This window comes from Procambarus clarkii, chromosome 29 (genome assembly GCF_040958095.1).
Source record: "Procambarus clarkii isolate CNS0578487 chromosome 29, FALCON_Pclarkii_2.0, whole genome shotgun sequence".
Taxonomy (NCBI): Eukaryota; Metazoa; Arthropoda; class Malacostraca; order Decapoda; family Cambaridae; genus Procambarus; species Procambarus clarkii.
This window is the reverse complement of record NC_091178.1, coordinates 9,640,360-9,667,369: the sequence shown is the minus strand read 5'-3', so window position 1 is coordinate 9,667,369 and position 27,010 is coordinate 9,640,360. Positions and strand designations below refer to the sequence as shown.

At 43.5% G+C, this 27,010-nt stretch overlaps 1 protein-coding gene and 1 long non-coding RNA gene across 21 annotated transcripts in view; one reads left to right on the top strand and one right to left on the bottom strand.

The window, feature by feature from the left end:
- The window catches only part of LOC138349868 (uncharacterized), a 214,329-nt gene that overhangs the window by 113,243 nt on the left and 74,076 nt on the right, over nt 1-27,010 (bottom strand). For both annotated transcript variants that reach the window (XR_011229953.1, XR_011229952.1), the window contains exon 2: nt 17,614-17,837. This is a non-coding gene — a long non-coding RNA (uncharacterized lncRNA). The remainder of the gene's footprint in view (nt 1-17,613; nt 17,838-27,010) is intronic.
- Nucleotides 1-27,010, top strand: part of LOC123765032 (uro-adherence factor A) — a 136,434-nt gene that overhangs the window by 60,066 nt on the left and 49,358 nt on the right. For 18 of the 19 annotated variants that reach the window (XM_069333452.1, XM_069333443.1, XM_069333453.1 and 15 more), the window contains 2 exons: nt 21,438-21,537; nt 26,352-26,525. In XM_069333452.1, coding sequence (XP_069189553.1) covers nt 21,438-21,537; nt 26,352-26,525 — 274 coding nt within the window. The remainder of the gene's footprint in view (nt 1-21,437; nt 21,538-26,351; nt 26,526-27,010) is intronic. The other variant, XM_069333444.1, reaches the window with a different exon arrangement.

Sequence of the window (27,010 nt, the reverse complement as noted above, 5' to 3'; positions counted from 1 at the left end):
ATATTTCAAGACAAGAAAATAACTGAAGATACAAAAGTGAGATGACCAAAAATAACAAATAAAACTATAAGCGGCAGCAGGTGGGTGGTGTGGCTGGGTGGCAGCAGGTGGGTGGTGTAGCTGGGTGGCAGCAGGTGGGTGGTGTAGCTGGGTGGCAGCAGGTGGGTGGTGTGGCTGGGTGGCAGCAGGTGGGTGGTGTGGCTGGGTGGCAGCAGGTGGGTGGTGTAGCTGGGTGGCAGCAGGTGGGTGGTGTAGCTGGGTGGCAGCAGGTGGGTGGTGTAGCTGGGTGGCAGCAGGTGGGTGGTGTGGCTGGGTGGCAGCAGGTGGGTGGTGTGGCTGGGTGGCAGTGTACACCCTCCCCCTACACCCGTTGGCACGGCAGAAGACGAGCGCCCGAGAATAGCACCATCGACCTCAGTTGCCGCAGACCCATATGAAGAATCCGACGGCCGCCACACCTGCAGCGTGTCCGTGCCACACTCGGCCCCTCTAGACGGCCTCAACACGCTCCTGCCGTGATCCCGTGCCCTTCATCCTGCGGGAAAGTTGGCGCTGTGGGCGGCGCGGGACCTGGGAGGTGCTGGGTGTTTCACTGTGGGTGTCAGCTGCCTGGCCTCGCTGGTAAGGATGCAGTGTGGGGAGCGGTCTGGGGCCGACCGCAGGAGCATCTCTCGAGTCGTCATGTGTTACGCAAGGCGTGGGCGGCCCGCGGGCGTGGGCGTGCCCGCTGGTCCAGTCAGCTGAGAAGGGCAGTGTAGAGGTTTCTTAACTCTCGTGTACACCCTACATGTGCTAGGATCCCAGTGAGAAATATAAACTTCTGAATAACGTCAGGTGTTTTCCGTTGGAATATTTCAGTCTCTCTCTCAGTGTACGTGATCGAAACATGTTCTCGCCTGACCGTTTCGGGCCGCGTCGGGCGTCCTTCGCCGCCTCCGACGGCGGCAGTGGCCGTAATTTCATCGGCCTAAAGACTGCTTTCCGGAATAGAGACACTCGCACGCAGCTGCAGAGAGCGGCGCACTTTCGCTTTTCGGAGCCGGCGACGCCGTCGGTGCTGAAGGACCGCGGTCTCCGGCCCTCGGACCTCTCCGATCCCCACAAGAAGCAGTTCCTCACCGAGCTGACTGGGAGGATATTCCACCTGGCAGTGTCCGGGGTAGGTCACTCTCTCTCTCACTGGTCTTACTGTAGCTCCACCTTATATTCCAGTAGATTTACCTCATGTTACAGTAGATTCATCTCGTATTCCAGTAGATTCACCTCATATCCCAGTAGCTCAACCTTATATTCCAGTATATTCACTTCATATTCCAGTAGATTCACCTCATATTCCAGTAGATTCACCTCATATTCCAGTAGATTCACCTCATATTCCAGTAGATTCACCTCATATTCCAGTAGATTCACCTCATATTCCAGTAGATTCACCTCATATTCCAGTAGATTCACCTCATATTCCAGTAGATTCACCTCATATTCCAGTAGCTCTACCTTATAATCCAGTAGATTTACATTCTTTCGAATGTAAAAGCCTTATACTGCTCTCTCCTCCTTTACTTTCAGCTATAAACTTACTTTTTTTACTATATATATACCTTACCTCTCGCCATTTGATCTCTCTCCAACGCACTACAGATTGATAAATCACTTTGTTATACGAGAAAGTGACGTTAATTTGACTAACGTACGCAAAAAGAAATGAGTTGTAGAGAAGAGAGAGAGATAACCATGATGAGAGGATCACAGTAGAGCAGAGATATTGTGAAGCCAGGTGTGTGATACGTCATAGAGACCCTTTGCCACATGTGACTCACTTGTCCACATATGTGCCACATCAGGCCCACGCCTTATGTTTATATTTGGTCATTCCTTGGGCGTATTAAGTTGTAATTAGGAAGGTTTGATTTAACTCCTCCCCATCTCTCTCTCTCTCCTTCTGTCTCTCTTTCCCGTCTGTGTGTGTGTGTGTGTCTCTCTCTCTCTCTCCCTCCTTCTGTCTCTCTTTCCCGTCTGTGTGTGTGTGTGTGTCTCTCTCTCTCTCTCTCTCTCTCTCTCTCTCTCTCTCTCTCTCTCTCTCTCTCTCTCTCTCTCTCTCTCTCTCTCTCTTTCTCTCTCTCTCTCTCTCTCTCTCTCTCTCTCTCTCTCTCCCTCCTTCTGTCTCTCTTTCCCGTCTGTGTGTGTGTCTCTCTCTCCCTCCCATTCTTTTTTTTTTAATTTTGCACCGAAGGAGGAGTTTATGGGGGCAGCATTATTCATCCTGTGAGTGACCCCCCGCCACAGCAACACCCGCTGGGTTGTTCATCCTGACACTTGTACACAGACGCCGCTGGGACTCCACCGGCTCGTGTGAACAGTCCTACTCTGTTCAGTAGAGTTAGTTCAAACACGTTCTGTTTGCCTGTTGGTCGGAGAATAGTGACTGTGAGGAGACTGGTAGAAATTTAGTGCGATACGTGAGAGTGAAGGGGGAGATGGGTCAAGTGTAGGAGGAATGGATAGAGGAAGTGGAGTGGGGGGGGTGAAAGGAGTAGCGGGGACACGACGTAGGGAGACGGATAGGCGTGTAGAGGGAGGAGAGAGAAGGAGGAGGAAGTGGAAGAGAAGGGAAGAGGGAGGAGGAAGTATTGCAGAAGGGAACACGAGGGTAGACACGGAATGTGATGAGAGGCGATACAGAATAATGAAGAGAGAGAGAGAGAGAGAGAGAGAGAGAGAGAGAGAGAGAGAGAGAGAGAGAGAGAGAGAGAGAGAGAGAGAGAGAGAGAGAGAGAGAGAGAGAGAGAGTGAGAATGGTGAGAGGTGACAGTTGGGAGGAAGTAAGAGGGGAGAGAGAGACTGCTGGAGGTGCGCCAACTAGACCAAGCATAGGGGGTGAGAAGGGCAGAGTGGAGGAAGAGTTGGTGTGGTGACCGCGACAAGACGGGTGAAGAGAAGGGGAGGAGTGAAAGGATGAAGGTAAAGATGGGGAAGACGGAGGAGGAGACAGGAGGAGATAAATGAGGAAGACGAAGGATGGGAGGAGGTGTGAAAAGGAGAAAGATGAGTAGGGAAGAGATGGGAATTATTAGGGAAAGGCGCCAAGGCATTACGACTATATGGCACATGGAAGGTGATCAGGAGAGAAGGAATGGTGCCTAGCCACTTGGACGGTCGGGGATTGAACCCCGACCTGCATGAAGCGAGACCGTCGCTCTACCGTCCAGCCCACGTGGTTGGGTAGGTGAGTGGGGAACTGAGGGAAACGTGAGGGAAAGAGGGAGGTGCTAGGGAAGGAGGGAGAGGCAAGAGAAGGAGTTAGAGGTGAAGGATGGAGGGAGGGGTGAGGGAAGGAGGGAGAGGTGAGAGAAGGAAGGGAGAGGCGAGGATCCAGAGGGTGGTGAGAAATGCCTGTTATAAGCCACACATTACAGAGGCCTCACTATCTCCATGTGACGCTCGGTAACTATCACCACTGTGTCCTTGACGGATGTGATGCAATGGATATCTGACGACAACAGGCAATTATACCCAAATGGGTCTGCTTGTTAATGTAAGGCTTTTGTTATAACAAGGCGAGGCTTATGACGTCCCTAAGGTTGCAAGGTGTATATATGAGTGAGTAATATTTGTGTTTTCTCAGCCTATGTTGTTAAGTTATTTGGTGGCGTCTTAATCATGTATTAATGTATTCAGTCTGTGCATCGCGTGACTGAATATATTAAGCTCTCTTGACCGGGATCCAAGAGATTTACTTTTTCTTGTTCTTATTTTCACATTTCTTATTTTGTTCCTCAATACCAACATTTTTCTCCTTCGACTCCTCCTCCACCACTACCACCACCACCACTATCGTCATGACTACCACCATCACCACAACACCAACCACCAAGACCATCATCAGCACCATCACTATCTACCACCAACACCATCACAACCACCATCATGACGTCAACCACCACCACCACCACCACAGAAGGGAAGGTGGTGTGGCCTTTTTGCTACGGCTACATTGGAACTTTGAAGAAGTCAGATTAACTGAGGAACCCAACCAGCAATCTTGAGGTTATCTTGAGATGATTTTGGGGCTTAGCGTCCCCGCGTCCCGGTCCTCGACCAGGCCTCCACCCCCAGGAAGCAGCCCGTGACAGCTGACTGACACCCAGGTACCTATTTTACTGCTAGGTAACAGGGGCATAGGGTGAAAGAAACTCTGCCCATTGTTTCTCGCCGGCGCCCGGGATCGAACCTGGGACCACAGGATCACAAGTCCAGTGTGCTGTCCGCTCGGCCGACCGGCTCAACAAGTGGAATGCACTGAAAGAGGAAGTTAGGGAAGCCACCTCCATCCCCCAACTTTAAGACCAGATTCGACACAAAATTTGAATGTGTAGTTAAGGTGTAATGCAATAGATGCAACAGGGAGGGGGGGCGGGGGGGGGGGGGTCAGCCGGACATGACGAGCTAGGGCTTACTCCCCTCGTAAACACTGTTAGGTGAGCACAACCACCATCACCACCTCCATTTCTGCTACCACCATTATCAACCACCGTGACTTTTACCATCACTATATCTATCACTATCGCCAGCTCCAACACAAGTACCACCACTACTAGCACCATCTTGACCACGAACTCCCCCACCTACACCACCACAGGCATCTCACCACCATCACCACTACCACCATCACCACTATCACCACCACCATCTAAAAATAAAAAAGCATAGCCATAATTAATACAATTTCCAAAGAACACTGACAATTAGAACCATAACAACTGTATTGTCATACAATTCATCACCACAGAAAGAATAAGAACAGCTTAATTTCACCGTGATAAAACTGGCTTCAAAGTGAATTCCCGAGAGAGGCAGTAAACACGGGTCATCCATCACCCCCCACCAGCGTCGTCACCTCCTCCCGTGTGAGGCGGGACACGGCTAATATCCCCAATGCTAATAATACAAATAAATGGTGGCTTATGGCGGCGTACAAATGCCCGATGGGTGAGTCATGCCCAGATCGCATCGCTTCGCCAAATCTCAGCTGGAACACACACGGAAGGGCGTTTTAAACGCGTCTTTCATCCTTCTCCTCGCCGAGGTCCTCCATGTTTGTATTTAACTTAGTTTTGGTAGCGGCAGAATATGCCTCGCGCTTAAGAGGGCGCGAGGCGAGGTCAACCTTGTAAGCATTCCTGCACTTCCTAGTATTTCACCGCTCCCTCTGTCGCCCGGAATGGGCAGGAGGACGCTAATGTTATTAGTTGGGTCCGTGTAAGGTGAGGAGTGGGTGGAGGCCGGCCCCTACACGCGCTGCCACAACCTGGGTGGCGAGCTCATTGTACTTGGTGGACATCACGTTTTTATGATAATTATCCCGATATTAACCGTCCCAATAAACTGACTTTCCCTCTCCCTCCTTCTCTTCTTCCCTCCCTTCCTCTCTCCATCCCTCTCTCCATCTCTGTCTCTCTCAACCACGCATACACACACACACACACATGCAAATAACGTCCACCTGTTTCCCAGCCCAAAAGCCCACCAAAGTGCCTTCCGCCCATCTGAAAAACAGCTCCCCGCCCACCTGCCGCTCCGCCCATCTCCTCCCATTGTGTGGTGGTGACGTAGACGGTCCTGGCACACGGGGGGAGAAACAATGATATGACAGGTGTTTTTATTTTTACTGGGAGAGAGAGAGAGAGAGAGAGAGAGAGAGAGAGAGAGAGAGAGAGAGAGAGAGAGAGAGAGAGAGAGAGAGAGAGAGAGAGAGAGAGAGAGAGAGAGAGAATGAGAGAATGAGAGAATGAGAGAATGAGAGAATGAGAGAATGAGAGAATGAGAGAATGAGAGAATGAGAGAGTGAGAGAGTGAGAGTGAGAGTGAGTGTGAGAGTGAGAGAGAGAGAGAGAGAGAGAGAGAGAGAGAGAGAGAGAGAGAGAGAGAGAGAGAGAGAGAGAGAGAGAGAGAGAGAGAGAGAGCGGGGAGAGAGAGAGAGAGAGAGAGAGCGCGGGGAGAGGGTAATCAGGGGAAAGCGCCAGGCCGTTATGCCTATATAGCAATAGGAAGGGCTCAGAATAAGGATTTGGGATGGGACGAGGGGAAAGGAATGGTGCCCAACCACCTGAACGTTAAGGGATTGAACGCCGACTTGCAAGCAGCTAGTCCGTCGCTCTACCGTCGAGCCCAAGTGGTTGAAGGCAAGAGATGGAAGAGTCACCAGTGGAAACGGTCGTTCATGGCAGTGATGGCGCCAGAGTTCTCTGGACAGTTCAATCCGAACCACTTGGACCTGTCAGTAAAGCGCCGGCCTACCTTCTTGCAGATCGGCGTGCGATTTCCCCGACGGTCCAAGTGGGCACCATTCCACCTCTGTCCTGTCCCGGCTCCTTGTCCCCACATCCCTCCCAAGTGTTGTATAGTCACACAGGCTTAGCCCTTTCTTTCGGTAATTACCTTACCTTGCCCTGCCCAGTAGCTCAGCGTCTAAGAGTTTCCCAAGGAGGTGACGCTCTTTCTGTTCGTCCTGCGTCACCTCCTGCGTTTCTGTTCATCCTGCGTCACCTCCTGCGTTTCTGTTCGTCCTGTTCGTCTTTCTGTGCGTCACCTCTCAGGGAGGTGACGCTCTTTCCGTTCATGTTCCCGTGGTAAATAAGTTGTCCATCATCCAATACTCGTAAGTACAACTATATTTCAAAGTGGCTTCGAACTGCTCTAGAGCAGTTCGTTGTTGCCTTCAACTTCGTTCTGACAGTTCCTGCGACGGCGCTGGAATCAGTCGTATTGGCGGTTTGCCTTTCCATTAGAGACTTTCAGCGCAGTGGAGAGGGTTGATCTTCTGCTTGGGTAACAGCTTCTCCCCCGTATCAACCTACCCTGGCTTTGCGCCCTGGAGAGGCCACTCCAGACCGACAACCAGAGCGCCACTCCATAGTCTCCTGAGACTGATGGATGCCTACTACTAACTGTACTTGTATATTGGACAATAAGGAATATACCTGACAAGCAAATATGGAAAGGTGGGTGATAAGGAATAGAAAAGACTTGACACACGGAGAGACTTGACCCTTAGCCTGGGTGACAGCGTCGGGCCCTTAGCCTCACTGGGTGACAGCGTCGGGCCCTTAGCCTCACTGGGTGACAAGGTCGGGCCCTCAGCCTCACTGGGTGACAAGGGCGGGCCCTCAGCCTCACTGGGTGACAGCGTCGGGCCCTTAGCCTCACTGGGTGACAGCCTCAGGCCCTTAGTCTCACTGGGTGACAGCGTCAGGCCCTTAGCCTCACTGGGTGACAAGGTCGGGAGTCTTTGAGACAGCTCGCGGCCCGTGCCTGCCTGTCCTGATAAGAGTGAGTGTGGGGCTCTTGACAGGTGACTGGGGAGTGACCTCGGCTGGATGGTCCTCAAGGGCCGGGTGAGGGCCGGGTTGATGATCCAGGGCGGCTGGCACCTTGTTTATCAGTTTAATAAGATCGTTCATTTCTGGCCACGTGGTACTATCATTATCAACGCTGGTGGTGACATACTGAGATTTGGACTATATAGATTTTATTATGCTTAAGTTTTGTCTTATGTATGACCCTCTGCCCTGCATGACAGTGAATACCAGCATTATCCTCACTTTAATAAGACTTAATCAAAATCCTAAGATTAGGCAAAATTGTAATTAATTTTGTCAATAAAGATGTTAATAATAATAAGTTTAAGTTTGGTTTTGACTTCTTGTTTCCGTGTTTTCTACACAATTAATACAGTTATCAAGTTTATACACAATTTAATACCCGTCTTCACAAGTTAATACAGTTATACACAATTAAATCAATACAGAACGTGTAGACTGATGGCTTCAACAGTCCTCGTTTGAACGATCCACAAAATAGTTGCTATATTTACGGCCATTTTATGAGTATGACCAGAATTGCAATCCTTCATAAGCTCTTGAGTCTCGGCTTCCTTGCGTCAGCGCCAGTAATTTCCGTTCTGTCTCTGGTTGGCCGTCACGCACATTATTCCTATTTCATGTTCGTTGTTGTATAGACTGACTAGGGAACTCCCTAGGACGGATTTTTATGTGTTGATTATTCCTAGAACACACAACACACTCTTATGGTACGCGAACAAGGGGACACAGGTGGAAACTGAGTACCCAAATGAGCCACAGGGACATTAGAATTCACTTTTTCAGTGTCAGAGTAGTTAGTAAATGGAATGCACTAGGAAGTCATGTGGTGGAGGCTGACTCCATACACAGTTTCAAATGTAGATATGACAGAGCCCAGTAGGATCAGGAATCTGTACATCAGTTGATTGACAGTTGAGAGGCGGGACCAAAGAGCCAAAGCTCAACCCCCGCAAGCACAACTAGGTGAGTACACACACACACACACACATACACACACACACACACACACACACACACACACACACACACACACACACACACACACACACACACACACACACACACACTACTAAATATTATTTACACTCAATTTTGTTTAATGCTTTCAGAGCGTCGAAGGTGTAGTAGCGATCAAATGTAAAAACTGTTTCAGATTACATCAGCTTTGATGTTAGTGGGGCGAAGGCAAACAATAGTTTGACAAAAAAAACCGTAGATAGACAAGTGGAGCAAACTGCTAATGTAACACTCAAGCAAGTTTGAAACATTTAAGACAAAGATAAGTGAGTACAAAATATTGGGTGTGGAGAGGATCTGCCTAGCACGGACTGACGTACATTCCCTTCCAGGGATGTAACGAAATCTTGTGCCTTGAATCACAGAACCAAACAAAATTGACTTTGTTTTCTTAGCTCACCAGACAGGGAACCAGTTGTCACTGGTTCCCTGTCTCGGAGAGACTGCAGGATCCGTGTGAGGGGCAGATGAACGCCCGGTTACAATTATTTTGACCGTGTTGTGGCACAGTCGATTAAGGCTCGTCTGGGGATCCTCTCGGACGTAGGTTCGAACCCTAATCACGGCCCTTGTGGATTTGTTCAACTGCAGGGTTCTTTAAGTGTGAGTCGTTTATAAGCACGTTTGTTTTCACTCGATGCTTCTCGTCACTTAATAGTAAATAGGTACCCCGGAGTTAGATGACTGTTGTGGGTTGCATCCTGAGGCAGGGCGGTCGCTGGTCTAGGTATAGGGGCCGGGGTTCGATAGCCTAATAGTCTCCCTCTCAACTGCACTAGGAAGCCAAATATAATTGAAGACATTATGTTCCTGGAGGCAGAGCGTATATGGCACGTTGACAAGGGGTCTTATAGGAGGAGCTTATATAGACCTGCCGTGAATCATCTTGGATATATATATATATATTATATATATATATATATATATATATATATATATATATATATATATATATATATATATATATATATATATATATATATATAATTTTTAACGCATTATACATTGCGTCTAATCTGCATTATACATTGTAGTGTATCTCTTTGTACAGTGTAGTATATAGTGTACTATACATGTACAGTATCTCTTGCTTCAAGTTTAAGGTGATCTCACAATGGGGAATTTAAGAGGAAATAATGAGAGAATATGTAACTCCCAAATAGAGCTGTTAGTGAGACTATTCTCTTATTTCCCCCAAACAACAAGGTTGCTTAAGTTCCATTTTAATCGACGATTACTTACATACACAAGAGTAATACCACCAAAGAAACATTAGCTGGAACACCCAAATCCTTCTTATAATATAAAACTCTTGAATTACTGGGCTAGTTATTGTTGTTTAAGATTCGCTACCAGGAACACAAAGCTCCAATCCCCCAAACACACACCGAAACTACGACGTTGGTACAACGTTCGAACAAGTTTCAACACTTCCTAACCAGTTATAACAACCAATATAGCAAGTTGTATCAACGTTCTAATACGTCATAAACACGTTAAGCCAAGATGTAACAACTTTATTACAAGTTGTAACAAACGGTAAATAAGAGGCAGTTTCGGTTTGTGTTTCTAGGGAAGTAGCACGGGCTATGGTGAGCCCGTAGTGGACTCCTTTTACTGGACTAGGATGTGGGACCATTATATATATATATATATATATATATATATATATATATATATATATATATATATATATATATATATATATATATATATATATATATATCCTGCGGACTTGATGTCTACAGTGGAGCGGTTACTCGTATAATTTATACTCAAATTCATTGAGGTTATTGTTCCCGCGACGCAAGTTATCGCCCGGCGAGTGAGCGAGTATTATATGATGTAAATGTATACGAAATGTAAGTGACAGGCACGATCAGGTCGATTGTAAATGGAACAATGATCCAATCAGCTGAGGGCTTTATATTTTGTGTGTGTGTGTTGGTGGTATGTTCATGGGGGGGGGAGGAGGGTACGGGGGGGGGGTGATGATGCTGGCCAGAGAAGGGCGTTGCAGGCGTGTAACAAGAAGCTGAGCCGCATGGTGACCTGACCCCCAGGGGAATTCGCGGTGGAAATAACCAACGCTTTGTTCATAGCTGCGTATAATGAACCATCCTATAGTATTCAGCAATTTAGAGAAAATTAGCCTTTATTCATTTTGCATTAAAATTGTATTGTATAATAGTACTGGATACAATATCAAGAGTATTCTAATTATTGAGTTTAAGTCACCATCAGTGACGTCACGAATCGGATCTAACTTTTAAGGCGGAGTGACCGGCGGTCATAGGTCAGCAGGGTTGACATGTCTAATATTTCTCAAAGTTTTAATAACCATTTTTGTGATCGGGAACAGCTTTGCCGTTAGATGTTTGTGTAATCTAATTAAAGTAAAATAATTCAACCAGTCTGGATCAATTAAGTACAACAGAGTTTAATTGTTATAACTTAAACCTGGCTAGTAACTTGGTAAAACTTTGACTAGGCGGAAGGATACAAGGTTCTAGTCTGGGCTAGGCCAGACGAGGACAAAGTAGTGTGAATACGGGAGCAGCTGGGAGAGGTCAACCATCTTACCTCTCCCCAAACCAGCACAACATCTTAGCTGGAAAACATAGAGGTATAGTTGCTATGGTTATGTATAGAAATAGTCTTCTCATTTGCCATTCAGGTCAAGTAGGGAGTGTTAAAGTGATAGGGAGTGAACACATTTAGATTTTGTTTTAGTTTTCTTGTAATAAATTAAATTTGTTATTAATTTGCATTTTATTGTTTCCATGTGTTTTATGTGTATACTTGTCCTGGTCACGTGGTCCACACGAGGCGGAGTTGCATTGGGCGCCGATTCTAACATCGAATCGGAATTATCATTACCGTGTAATTTATTCCACACTCAAGGTCATCGTTTATAGTGGGGATCAAGCCCCTAGGTTGATTAATTAGCGTGATCGATCCAGACCTCGATCATTGCTCTTGTATTACTGGTCTGGTGGTGGCAGCAGAGGTGACTCTAGGGTTTTGTTCAGAGCTTAGGTCACGTCATACTGGGTGTAGAATCCTAAGTCGGTCAATCGTCTTAGGACCACGTGGCGTGGAGTTGGCTTTGGTAAAAGTTTTGGAGTCCCTTGGTTTAGAAATAAAAGTAAGAATACGGGTAGAGGGAGTAGAAAGAAGGAAGTAAAGAGAGAGGAACCTAACCCGTGTTACAGGCGTACCGTCAACAGGATGTGTTGGTAGCTATGGGGCCAGATTCACGAAGCAGTTACGCAAGCACTTACCAACCTGTACATCTTTTCTCAATCTTTGGCGTCTTTGTTTACAATTATTAAACAGTTTATGAGCTCCGAAGCACCAGGAGGCTGTTTATAACAATAACAACAGTTGATTGGGAAGTTTTCATGCTTGTAATCTGTTTAATAAATGTAACGAAAGCAGTCAAAGAATGAGGAAAGAGGTACACGTTCGTAAGTACTTGCGTAACTGCTTCGTGAATCTGGCCTATGGTGTGTAGAGGACTTGTGTGTCTCAGTATACCCTCATGAAATATCATGTTCTGATGGGGGTAACGTATTGTGAATGTACTGGATATGTAATGTATATCTAGTAATGTATATCTAGTAATATATATATGCTGATTAGCATTGTAAATGTGTGGCCACGTCTGTGGTAGAAAATAATAATAATAATAATAATAATAATAATAATAATAATAATAATAATACAAATAATAAAAAAGTGGAATGGATTTGACTTGAGTTTACACTCTTCTACTAGAAAGGAAAACTTGTACATTATTGACATGCTTTAGGATTGATGTTAGCAGCAATCTACGATAAAACATTATGTGTAGTGCAGCTGTGAGCCGAACCGGTTCACAACCAAGTACTCCCGAGCTGTGATCCCGTGGAGGATGAGCCGCTCATATCTACATATGAAACTGTGTATGGAGTCAGCCTCCACCACATCACTTCCTAGTGCATTCCATTTACTAACTACTCTAACACTGAAAAAAATCTTTCTAACGTCTCTGTGGCTCATTTAGGTACTCAGCTTCCACCTGTGTCCCCTTTTTCGTGTTCCACCCGTACTGAAGAGTTTGTCTTTGTTCACCCTGTCAATTCCTCTGAGATTTTGTGTGTGTGTGTGTGTGTGTGTGTGTGTGTGTGTGTGTGTGTGTGTGTGTGTGTGTGTGTGTGTGTGTGCATGCATGCATGCATGCATGCATGCGTGCGTGCGTGCGTGCGTGCGTGTGTGCGTTCTCATGTGCAATCATTTGCATCTAATATTTGTTTTCCTTGGTCACGCATCAAACGCTTCATCATGTTTTAGTCCAGCTCTCAAGCAACAACAGTAAGGCTCAGTTGTACCTCAACTGAATTACCAGGCGAGTCTTCCCATCCTCACCCCCCCCCCTCCCCACCTCTCTGCCTCACCAGTCACCCCCCTTTTGTTAACCCTCTTCTTCCGCCCCCGACCTCTCCTCCCTTCCCTCTCAATACATAATACCTCACTTGCTTTCCCTCAACCCAACACAATATTCCATCTCCCTCCCTACCTCTTTCGATTCTCCTGCTTGTCTCTTGCTCCCTTCTCCCTCCCTCACCCCCATCATCCACTCTCATCACCAATTTGGATTGAGGTCACTTGAGTATTTGCTTACACACAGCCCACTGCCAAGGACGCTGGCTCGGGGTACAGACAACCAGTGTTTATGTTGCGGAGTGCTCGGCTCCGACCCGCCCATCACCTGCTGCAGGTGACACGAGGCCTTGCTGCAGGTGACGAACAGGTGTTACAGGTGACTGCACGAGGCGACATACGTGACTGCACGAGGCGACACACGTGACTGCACGAGGCGACACACGTGACTGCACGAGGCGACACACGTGACTGCACGAGGCGACACACGTGACTGCACGAGGCGAAACACGTGACTGCACGAGGCGACACACGTGACTGCACGAGGCGACACACGTGACTGCACGAGGCGACACACGTGACTGCACGAGGCGAAACACGTGACTGCACGAGGCGACACACGTGACTGCACGAGGCGAAACACGTGACTGCACGAGGCGACACACGTGACTGCACGAGGCGACACACGTGACTGCACGAGGCGACACACGTGACTGCACGAGGCGAAACACGTGACTGCACGAGGCGACACACGTGACTGCACGAGGCGACACACGTGACTGCACGAGGCGAAACACGTGACTGCACGAGGCGAAACACGTGACTGCACGAGGCGAAACACGTGACGGCACGAGGCGAAACACGTGACTGCACGAGGCGCCACACGTGACTCCAATACTGCGTTTGTCCGATTGAAATGTTATTGGAGGATGGGTGTTAAAGGTTTCGGAAATGGTAACTAAGGTGCTGCAGGCGAATGACATTTGGAGAGGTGTTGGGCCATCCAGCCCACCACAATATCTTACTGAGCAGCCAGTATGAATACTTCAGCCTTGAACATAGTTCTGGACCAAAGTAAACTATGTGTGTATATGGGCCGAGATGGATACATCTCTGAGTGCTACAGGTGACAACAGCATCCCGGCCTCTCCAACCCATATTTTTTTCAATAACAGTAAGTTAAGGGTCGTCTGGTAGGTTAGGAGGGGCAAGAAATTCTCCTAAAGTTTCAAAACGTCGTGAAAAACGTTAATTGAAAGTGACCTCTCCTAACCTAACAGATTAAGCTGGACGACCCAAACAGAAAACGGGACAGTACAGTACTTTCGTGAGTCGATTTCATTTAAAATTACGTCAGTTTTTGGCTATAGCGCGCATACGAGCGAAAAGCGACGTTATTTTGAGAGGACGGGTTGTGACTAATACCTCGTTATGGGTTACCAATTTACTAAATACAACGTGCTGTGCAACGCAGCAGAATACAAAAACCCTCGTGTTCCTATGCATAGGTTCAATGCGTTAGATAGGTTGTGACGTTGAATGTTGTACATTGTGGAGTATGGAGAGAACGTACTGGACTAAAGTGCCGCAGGTCATTGAGGTGTTTCCAGGTGACATACGTTGCAGATAACAGGTGCTCAACGTATCTGTAACAGTTGCACCTGTTGCAGACAACAGGTGCTCAACGTATCTGTAAAAGTTGCACCTGTTGCAGATAACAGGTGCTCAACGTATCTGTAACAGTTGCACCTGTTGCAGATAACAGGTGCTACTGGTGGGTTACAGAAACTTGTCGCTCTTCCAAGTCTGTACACAAACTCGCCTCATATTTATTAATACTAATTATGAGAATAAACATTTTTACCAAATACCTCAATCTAGCTTAATTAGCCTACATAACTTTGCCATGCAATCATAGACTTATTGAAGAGACAAAGAGACAGGGGAGGGAGGAATTATTGGGTACCATTCCTTCACGGTACATCCCTGTGTACATGGCAGTAATTGCGGACACGTAACAACTGGCTGATTGTGTTAGAGGGCAAACATGACGCTTACCGATTCCAGTAATTAGCTTAAGACTTGATTACCAACTCAACATGGCGTAGTGGTTGACCTGCTCCACTCTTATCAATCGGTTGAACATCGCTGGGTCTGGTTAGTAATTAGTTGGGTGACCACAAGGATAGTCTCATCCTTGACTAAGGGGGACCACGATAGTGCAGTAACACTATACTATATAAGAATCAGTGCATATTTTGACTACCTTGTATAAACACATTATAATAGATGTGTGCCAAGCTAACTAGAATGTGCCGATTTGGAAATACACGACTTGATTTTATGTCAAATATACGACTAAAGTGCCACATGAGACTGACATATTTAATAATGTTGACATAACTGGTGCTAAATGAAGTTAGGTCTGGTGCTGGGGTTAAGGCACATCAACCGTGGAAGGATATCAATGCCGCCCTAAAAGAACCTACTGACCGGCCAGTAAATATGTTTTCTCGTTGAACGTCGTTTAAAAAAATTAAACTTTCAATGTATATCCTTTCAAATGTGGGGTTATATATATCATGCAAATTTATATTTGGTGTTTATTAACTTCTCTGTCTTGAATACTGTCAGAGGTCGGTCAAAATAGTCCCTGAGTACTTAAAGAGCAATGAATTAAGTTCGTATTATTCTGTACTCTTTTTATTCCATTAGTTTTGTACCCAAAGTTTTGTGGCGTGAGTCTTGTAACCAGCGTTAGGTAACCACCGTTTCATAACCAGTGTTATATAACTGGTATTTTAAATATGATGAAAATTCTTTATAAAAAAACCTCATCTCCCAAATCTTTCTCATCTCATTTTTTTCTTGCAATGTATCTGTTATCATTTTATTAATTCTGCTAGAATTTACCTACTTAAAATTATCTGTTAGCATATTACGGTTCCAGTAATAGTAAACTTGTAAACAAGCAAGTGAATCTTTATTCTAAGCAGAATATTATCTCGTTATTACAATATTGTATTGTGTACCCAGTTTAAAATATAATACGTCAATGGTAAACTCGTTTTCTTAGATAAGGTCTAGGTTTTCTTCAATGTCAAATTCCAGGGAATACTCAAATAGTTTTGAATTTCATATTTCACGTTTGATAATAATACACTGTTTTAACCTAACCTAACCAAATCTAACTTTAACCTAACCTACCATAGGATTGGGAGTAGATAATAACACTAATTACATTACCATGAGGGTACTAGAGAGGCTCTGCCTCACTAGGGGTTACCGGCAGTTCATCTATGGGGTGATTAGGGTTAAGGAAGACAAAAAGAGTCTCACCTTGAGTCTGAAGTCTTCCGGGTGTCTTGAAGGTAACAACACTAGGCATTTGAAGTAGATGAGGGAAGGGTGGAAGACGGGACACATCAAAAGTTGCTGCGTTTAAAAGTGCCGGCGTGATGTTTAGACGGGGGATGTCTGTAGATATTCTGGTGTGTCGAAAACTCACAATACACCTCTCCAGTGTGTCAGATACTCACTCCAGGGAAGGTCAACAAATCTTGCATTGTTGCTGAATTTTTCTGTACACATGACATGTGGTACAGGTAATATAAAAGTCTTTTCTCAAATATGCACAGAACAGATCAGAATGTTTGTAAATGCTGCTGAATGTTTCAACAATAAGAATTGAACAAGCCAGGGAATGTATCTTAAGTCCAGGAGCAGTGGCGTGTATGAGCACTTATCACAACAAATGGCAATGTTTATTGGACTTACTAAACAATGCCTGTAGACATATGAGACACTTAAAGCTACTTTCATGCACTTAAAGCTATTTTCATGCACTTAAAGCTATTTTCTTTTTAGTAAAATAGCTTTTTACTATAAATTCTTTATAGTAAAAGCTATATTTTACTAAAATATACTCCATTGCAGGAATGTCTCATGAATTTATATCAGTTTTAAAAGTGCAAGTTACTTAATCACACATATTTCAGGTAGGTTCGTTTATAGTTGTATCATGCACTTAAAATCTAGGCTGTCTTTAAACATATGATTCCATGAGGCATATGCTTAAAGAAAGAATGTTGTAATGAGCCAGGGATTTCATTGATTGCACGAATTTGTAGAGATTTGTTGCTAGCACTGAGTAACTCACGTAAACTGAGAAGCCTCAACAGCGTCCCCGTAAACAATAACACTGCGAATCCGGATTCATTTGATGAGCTCGTGAACGGTTTGTGGGAAGAATCCGTAAAGCTGTCGATCATTCTTTCTCTCTCAAATTTCTTTAATAATATACAATACCGGAGAATTACGAGTATTTAAGCAATGAAAATGCAGTAGATAACTTAGAATGCTTACTATAGAAGTGTAGCGTCACCATGGAGGAGCAAATATTGCCGAGGCATTACGAGTAGTTGGATGGTTGGACTCGTTGAAATTACCAGAAAATATCAGCAGAATAGAGTTGACCTTCCAAAAATCTGAAAGGCGCTCATCGACGCGGAGACAACACGCGTCGATGAACGCGTTGCAGCAGGAAGAACTCTGAAGAATAAATCTTGGGTTTACGGTGAACAGTTAAGTGATAACTGAAGCCGTTGAACAGGACTAGTAATTCTCAACTGCAGTTGGCTGGGTGACGACTTGGAGTCAGCGTAAGCGAGGTCCTCTTGAATACCGAGTAGGAAATCTTACTCACAGCACCAATGTAAAGGTGCTGCATCACTCAGGGTTAATAGCGTCTTTCCACGAGGTTATTAGGGTTAAGGACGAGAAAGTGGCTCACCTTGAGTCTGAAGTCTTCCGGGTGTCTTGAAGGTAGCAACACTGGGCTGCTGAAGTAGATAAGGAAAGGGATGGAGACGGGCGAGGTCCCAATATTCTGTTAAGCTTGGGTGGAGGGGAGGTGCCACGGAGACCAGCAAGTTTTGGTGTTGTCTGGCTGCGGTTGTCTTCTACCGGAGGAACACTGTCCCTGGGGTGACACAGCTAATCACCGCCGGGTATAACCTGAAGGAGGAAAATTCTCTCGTTAGCAGGCAATATAAATGTGGTTCCCTCCAAAGTGCATACCTTTTAAGGATAGGTTGACATATCCGAACATCACATAATTTACGACATGAAAAAATTTCATTGTTCAAATACACAGATTTCATCCAAACATTCAACAAATTGCTTAAAGACAAAACCATTATTAAGGCAACGAACATTGCCTCTCCTATTCACTGAATTTTTTCTTCAAAGCACACGCAGAAGTTTTAACCAATATGCTTCCATATTTATTTATATATACATGAGTTCTTACATTCTTGTAAAGTCACTAGCATGCTCAGCGTTTCGGACAGGTCCATAATATTAATTTTCCCCGGAATACGACCCACCAAATCGTTTAAGAACCAGGTACCCATTCCCTGCTGGGTGAACAGAGGCTACAGTTGAGGATTAGCGCCCAATCAAATCTCTCCGAGCAGGACCCAGGCCAAAGCCCTCGCGAAGCGCCAGGCGAGTGTTTTATCACTGCGCCACGGGACCTAAGCATCACTTATTAAGTTTCAAAGGTCCATATTTTGCACACAAAGCCTACTTGAGTTAAAGCCTATGATTCCAACATATTTTCACCACCCTTGCACAGTCGAGTTATAATCTTATAATGTTACATCAGAGCTCTCATTCGCTGCGTCATTTGACAGTATATTTATTTATTTCTTGTGGGTGGTATATGTACAGAGTCGAGGGAAGGCATTGCTAACATGTATCACGTTCGACACTACTTGCCTGAGGCCCTAGAAGGACCGCGACAAGCCTAACACGATTGCTGCCCTCAACAACGTGTTAATGTGACGTAATATTATTGGTGAACTGTCATCCAGTTGTCGTTGTGTAATCTTTACACAATGTTTAGTGATTTTTTTATTTAGAACTCTATCCACCCATTTACTAGGGGAATATAATGCTGAATATAATGTGAGTTGATTATTTCATCCGATTGTTTAGGGTTGGACATTAAGCCTATCAATATGTGAAGGGTTATTAACGCCACCCTACAATGTCTTCCTGACCAACCAGCAAGAATACTTTAGCTCAAAAATAAAATAATCTTTCAATGCATGTTCACAGAGAAGCAAGGCATTCCTTTCAAGTATATAAAACTATTCTGCGAATAATGGTTTTATATACTCGAATACTGCGAATAATGTGTGATTAGCGGCCTGATCAACGAAAAATAGCAAAACTGTCTCATTTTGTACCTAGCTTCACAAGATTGTCACTTGCTTAGATAACCGAACTATGAGCGCCTGACAGTTGGGTGGACAGCGCTTCGGATTCGTAGTCCTGAGGTTCCGGGTTCGATCCCCGGTGGAGGTGGAGACAAATGGGCAAAATGTTTCTTTCACTCTGATGCCTCAGTTACCTAGCAGTAAATAGATACCTGAGAGTTAGACCGCTGCCACGGGCTGCTTATATAATATAATATATTGGCTTCCTGGGGCTGGAAGCCTGGTCGAGGACCGGGCCGAGGGGACACTAAGCCCCGAAATCATCTCAAGATAACCTCAAGATGAGGTTCAGTTTCTGAACCCATTATGTGCCTCAAACCCATTCCACCACCGCCCATGCATGGGCATCCCATGCATGGGCATGGGATGCATAGAATATTGGCCAAGTAGAGAAGTCTGTACTTGAAACTGATCACAAGAGGCGTCACAGCCCACCACACCAGTGCTGATGCACCTGCAACTCAAGTATATCATAACTATGTCAACATGAGCATGCTAGGGGATATTTTCAGAGAGGTATACTCCGCTTCTCAGTGTATGTATATATATATATATATATATATATATATATATATATATATATATATATATATATATATATATATATATATATATATATATATATATATATATATATATATATATATGAACCCATTATGTTATATATATATATATATATATATATATATATATATATATATATATATATATATATATATATATGGGAAGCGATGCATAAATTTGAATGGAGGGAATATGTATTATGGTGAGATTTAGGTTGCAAGCCAGGTGCTGGAACCAGAGCCAAGTGCTGGACTCTGATGGCTATTCACCGTTGAAGCATGTGAAAACAGACAGATAAGAATATGGTGAAGTGAACAACGGGAACACTGAGGCAAGAGGAGATAAGATGTAGACATAGATAAGGACAGTGACAGATAGTAGGAAAAAACGGATGAGACATATAGTGCGAAGTGTGGGACGTGGATGGATGAGAGTGAGCGAGTGAGAGGGGTAGATGAGTATGAGTTGGGGGATGTAATGATGATGAGGGGGGGTGCATGTTAGACAGGAGATGACGGAGAGTGAGGTAGAGAGATGTCACCATACCCGGCTGCAGTTGGCATAACTCTGGAGTCGCGTCATAGCTATATTTACGCAGAGGCGTTAACAGCCAAGAGCGGCCATGCTACAGCTGGCTACAGTCACCTGAGATCTTTCTCTCTCTCTCTCTCTCTCTCTCTCTCTCTCTCTCTCTCTCTCTCTCTCTCTCTCTCTCTCTCTCTCTCTCTCTCTCTCTCTCTCTCTCTCTCTCTCTCTTCAGTTTTCAATAACTCATAATCTTAATATCTTACACAAATAAAATATTATTGTACCTAAATTTTATTAATGCAATATTTTTGCAAAAAACTATATGGTACAAACAAGACCGTATGGTATTAAGTAAGATGTTATGGCGCACAGTAAGACGTCATGGTACAAAACAAGGCAACATGGTTCCAAGAAAGGGGCCATGTTGCAAAATAAGAAAATGCGGAAGTTGAGAACATTTTACGAAAGTTTTCTGGGATTTAGTACACTAGCTCTAAAACCAGCCACAAATTTGTTAATACAATCGTGCATGATGATACTCACGAACAAGCATTGGTTTACTTTCGTCCTGGTAGACTAAAGTAATCGCTGAGTGTCTGTACGCCAAGAAAAGGGGATACACCTCTTGGTTTATTAATGGTGTTTTACTATTTAAAAAAAAATAATAGAGTAAAAAACCTGCAAAGCAAATAAATATCAAAGGTCTGTAGTTTTTTAAACATTTAATTTTCTAAAAGCCTAGTTTTTTTATGTAATATTCGTAAACTAACTTGGGAAATAATACCATAATTGCTGAAAAATTAAGAAAATTACATATATATAATTCCGTGTTACAAATACAGTTAAATTTATCTGTATTGTATATCTCTTTGATATCATTTTCTTCTGCCTCCAAATTTTCCTGCAAAATTGTTTTTGAACTGCTCTTTGTATATAGATTTTGAGGACAATCAGTTTTTTCGATGTTCTTTAGTTCATCGTGCGAGTGACTGTTACCTTCGTCACCCCATAAATCAACAACACAAACACTTTCCAAATGACTTAACAACTCACTACAAGGCAATCAGGCTCCAAGTATAACAGTTTGTAAACTTTTCAGTTTATAGTCACGTACTGTAAACTCAAAAGACTATTGCAAGCTCTGGACCTTGTGCCTTAGAACACTAAAACTTACTGGATAAGGAATTGGAATGAGTTATATATTGTAAGTTTAACCTGAAACTCTTTCTCGTGATTGCAGGTGGATCATGGAGAGGATGGTGAGAAGAAGATCAGCCTGGAGCGGCTGTTTACACCAGCGACGGACTCGGGCGACCTCACGCCCAGGAGAAGTACGTCCAGTAAGGCAAAATGGTCTTTTGTAGGGGTGCTGCTTGGGCAGGGTGGGGATATAGGGGCTGAAGGCGTCACTGCCTGGGAAGCATTTTGTATAGCAGCGTAGTACAGGGCGGCCACCTGTAAGTAGCAGCGAGTGGGGTGCAGTGAAAGTCTGCTTGATATATGTGTGTGTGTATTTATCATCTGTATGTAATGTTGATGTGTTTACGATTCTGCGTGTGAATGTATGTTTGTGTGAATATATCCGTATGTATGTTTATATGTTCAACATGTTGCTTCATGCTCGGTTTTGCTTGCATGTTTTCTGCTAACATGCTTATATGTTTGACTGTATAATAAGTAATGTATAAGTATATTTGATAATTCCTTAGCTTGGCGTGTCATGTTCCCCTCTCCATCTTGCTCTCTGTGCCACGGAGACACCCCCCTCCAACTTGCCCTTAGTGCCACAGAGACACCCTCTCAGAACTGTTCCGATGCCATGGAGACACTCCCTCCACCTTGCACTTAGTGCCACAGACAACCCCTCCCACTGCTCTCAGTGCCACCCGCATTCCACCTTGCTTTCAGTGCCATGGAGACCCCCCCCCCCCACCTCGTTCTCATAGCCACCATTCCGTTTGCTCAACTACTGAGTGGTTTTGCCATTTCCCGGCGCTGATGCATTTACTGAAAATACTATAAAGGTGATTTTGTGTCGGTTCTCTTACGATTTCCAGCGGCTAATGTCAACTTTTGAAGTGACTCGTTTCTAAGTATTATGTCTAGAAGCTCAAATTTAAAAATTAAATCTGTAAGCTAACGGCAAAAACATACTGTCTGTAACATCGCAGCTAAATTAATTGTAGCAGGATCATTTTAATTATATTCACGGTAAAGAAAGAATTCATTAAAAAAAAAGTCAACAATAACTCGTTGCTATCATCATTATCCACTAGAAGGTGAAGGGACGACGACGCTTCGGTCCGTCCTGGACCATTCTCGAGTCGAAGTCACAATCGATTGACTTGAGAATGGTCCAGGACGGACCGAAACGTCGTCGTCCCTTCACCTTCTAGTGTGTGGTCTGGTCAACATACTCATCAAATACTCCTTAATAATTATTAAAACAAAATAAATAAATACGGCAGAAAGGCATTTGAGTTACAAACACTAAGATCACTCGGTGCATTGTGGTATGCGACGAGTAGTTTAGACGTTGATTAAATCAAATACAACAAGAAAAAAATATATAAGCCACGTACAAGTTTTCCGTTTTGTTTTGATAGTGTTGTAAACGATCGCATGCGGCGGGGGGGGGGGGGGGGTTCTTGAAGCTCCTTATTTGTTCGTGTTATGCTCAAGTGACTGAGTCATATATCTCTTGGTTTGGACTCACGCTTCATTTTCTCTCGTGCACATGTTTGTCATTATTATTATTATTAGAATTAATACTAATAATTAGTATTAGTATCCCAGCTTTGTAGCCTCATCCAAATATTGAAGCCTTATCTGGTTACTCGAAATGTTGTAGCTTCAATCTTGTATCCTCATCTTGTAACTTGCTTCAGTCGTTGCAGCCTTATGAAGCATTGTAGTTTGTCATGTAGCCTCATCCAGCTCTTGTAACCTCATCCAGCCCTTATAGCCTCATCCTGTATCCTCATCCAGCCATTGTAACCTCGTCTTGAATCCTCCTCCAGCCTTTATAGTCTCATTCTGTATAGCCTCATCCAGTCTTTGTAGCCTCATCCTTTATCTTCATTGAGTCTTTGTAACCTCATCCTGTATTTTCACTCAGCCCTTGTAGCTTCATCCTGTATCCTCAGCCGATCTTTGTCGCCTCATCCTGTATTTCATCCAGCTCTTATGACCTCATCGGGACCTTATAGGCTCATCCTCATCGTAGGCCCCCAATTAGATTTTTGGAGGTTTCAACAAGAATTCACAGATGGCGCTACCTATATTTCTGTTCTTTTGAGATACAAGACGCAAAATGACAAAGGAGAATCCACCAGTGCTTGAAAAAGCCTGCTTGGATTCAAGTTCAGAAAGTAAGAACATTAGAATAAAGGGATCTGCAGGAAGCCTATTGGCTCATGCAAGGCAGCTATTTTATATCCATTCGCTTCCAATCGTTAGTTTCTAACTGATGCTTTAAACTTTACAATAAATACATTTTCCTGCCGTTTCTTGGCAATTTGTTCCATAAGCCTGCAACTTATTTCTGCATCAGAGTTTACCCTTTTATAAATTTGAATTTCTTTAAATAGAATACAATGTTTCGCGTTCTGTTTTCTGTTGATAGTTTTAGCACTCTATTTGTATAAGGGTTTTTTCACTATATTAATATCTTGCCTTATTCGATGTCTTTCTAGTGAACATAAAATATATTTTTAGTTACTCTTCAAGGGGTTGGCGGTCATTACTGTGCTTTCGTAAGTGTTATATCAGAACGAACTGCTTTATTCGTAACTGCTTATACAAATCGTCAAACTTCTGTATTAACTAAACAGGTGTGCACATTGGTTGAATCATCAGCATGAGATTGGGTCCATATGGAGCTTGATGCGTCTGATGAAAATGTATAATTTTGTATGATTGCTTTGACATCATCAGGAGGTCAATTTTATAAGTTGGAATATATCTTCCTTGTATTATTATATTCCATGCACACCATTTCTTCTACATGCTGGTCGTTCGCTCTAAAGCTTGGATACACACCCTAAGTTTATTGAAAACATCTGAATTGTCAGACGAACTCAGATCCTGTAAATCATATCTCAGCAATACTCAGAAACTTGTTAGGAAATGCCAGAGTGGCATCCTAGCTGTGAAAGCTCCTCGTGTTGATGATGATTATGTGGTATCCGCTTCTGTGTCTCTCCTTGACTCTTCTCTCTAGCCTCAGCATGATATACCATGCTGGTATAACATTTCATTGAACACAGGTGTATTTGTTAACCAAGCATCACAATTGTGCTATACCTATTTGTACATATTGAAATGTAAACTTTTGGAACATAGTCAGTATAATAAACTTATAAATAGAAACAGAACAACGATAATTTATGAACAAGGCAAGTAAAAATTAAAATAAAAACTCAATGTGACCGAATCTAGTATAATCTATGCATAGCTTAACCTATCTAGGCCTAAGTTACGTTACGTTAGGCCTGAGTTTAACGTAAATTAGGTTAGGTTGTGTTTTGATTATTGTTTCGTCCTCTAGGTTAGGTTAGGTTAGGTTAGGCTCTATACATTAAAATTATCAAGACACTGATAGCATCTAGAGATGTCCTTTTGTAAAACCAAACAAAATCATCACGGGCCTTGTGGATTTGTTTTTTTTTTGTAGATTCCAAAACCATCACAACCCGTCCTCTTACAAATAACGTCGCTTTTCGCTCGTATGCGTTACGGTCAAAAATTGCCGTACTAGAAAAAAAAATCCAAATGAAATGGACCCAAAACAGCACGTTTTGGGTCCTACAAGGCCCACAAGAAGAAGGTTTCACCCAACTCAATGTGCAGGGAACTAAAATAGGTACGGAAATCAAAGGGCCTAAAAGCGATCATTTTGCTGACTAATCACCTCAGTTTTGCAATTAAAACCACAACTTAATCGGGAGGCAAGGAGAGAAAGAATGAGAATGTTGTCCACAGAAGCATGCTGATTTGGTCTTCAAAACCACAATAGATTTAATTAAGATTAATCTGGCGCAGTATTTTAGGCTTACTAAAGGCTCTGTCTTAAAACAAAACTATAGCATTATGTTGACCAAACCACACACTAGAAAGTGAAGGGACGATGACGTTTCGGTTCGTCCTGAACCATTCTCAAGTCGATTGTGTCATTCTCACAATCGACTTGAGAATAGTCCAGGACGGACCGAAACGTCGTCGTCCCTTCACTTTTTAGTGTGGGGTTTGGTCAACATATTTCAGCCACGTTATTGTGACTCCTCTTCTGCATATAACATTATGTTTGGTGATTTTCCATTTGGAAAAGTTTAATGTTAATAATTATCTTAATGCATTAAGATAATTTGTGTGTGTACACTTACCATACTGAGAAGCTTGCGTAACGCTTAGACGTGTACACACGGTTAACTCTGGCTGTTAGGTGGCTTATTTTGATTTATTCAGTCACGATTTTCTAAATATTGTGTTTCTATTTCATTCGGGTGCTGTCCACGTTCTGACTAAACTTTTCACAGGAGCCTAAAAAATGCCAGTTGTTGACTGAAAGATGTTGCAAAAACAGACCAGCTAAACAAAAAAATGTATTGCCTATTATTGAGTAACAATTTTAAGTTCTAAATAATTTAACGATGGGAGACAGTTTTATGATCAAAGAATATCTACTTTATACAGTTAGCATCTAAAATGGATGCTACCAATATCTTCCAAGGTGCTCTGTGCAAATCGTAGTGCTAATGTCTGCATTCCAGAGTCACAAGATAACTGTAAATTCCCAAAACTTATTTACATTTTAAAAGGGATTTGGCTCGTTTTTCTGTTTACTCATAATTGTAGTGATTATTTCCTGATTAAATTTGATCACTTGTGAATAATATTCCTAAAACCTTTTACTAAGATTCCTGTGTTTTTTGATTGACGTAGGTAAACATTCAATTCTTCCAAACCCTTTTACAGTGCTAAGTTCGAGTTTTTTAAATAATATACATTTCCCTTCCCACAGAAAATAAATGTTATTTATTATTTATGCCTTCCATGAATTGTCATGTGTTGCCTGTCTGTCCGTCTGTCTTGAATCTCGTTCTGTTCTAAAACCCTCGTTACATATATTTTCACCCTTCTTCCTTGCCCACAGAGAAGGCCTACGCCTCGTCATCCTTTTACCGTCCCGATCACCCGACTATTGACGACCAAGTTGAACTGGCCCAAAGGATCTCCTTCTCATTGGTGGATGAGAATAACAAGATGAGCCGCGGCCAGTCAATGTACATGAAGCGGAAGAAACGATCCATGCGCTGGATTCACGAAGGTGAGATCCTAGGGAAATGTGACCCACTAAATAAGGCTTAGGGCTGGAAGCAGAGAGTCTACAGAAGGGTTTCTGAATACTGTACTAGGAGTTTGGGAAGTTGAAGTCGTCTAGCCTAATGGGTTCAAAAGAATAAAAATTAATAATTACTCTTACAGGGTGCAGTAGAGTGTGTGTGTGTGTGTGTGTATGTCAAATGGGATGGTGAAGTGACAGTATTATCCAGAAGACTTGAAATTAAGCTACGAGGTCATATAACAGTGTTAACTAGACAATGAGTTTTCCAAAATAAAGAGTTAAATTAAATTTGACATTTTAGTTTTTAGTTAAAAGCTCGACATGGCTTTATTTGAATTAGGGGGCTCGGCAGGAGGGCTATAACTAAACTGTACAGCTTTATCTGGAATATGGGACACAGCAATATAATTTAACTTGGACTATAAGCTCAGCAGGATAGGCTTACAAAGGACTTGGAATCAAGAAAA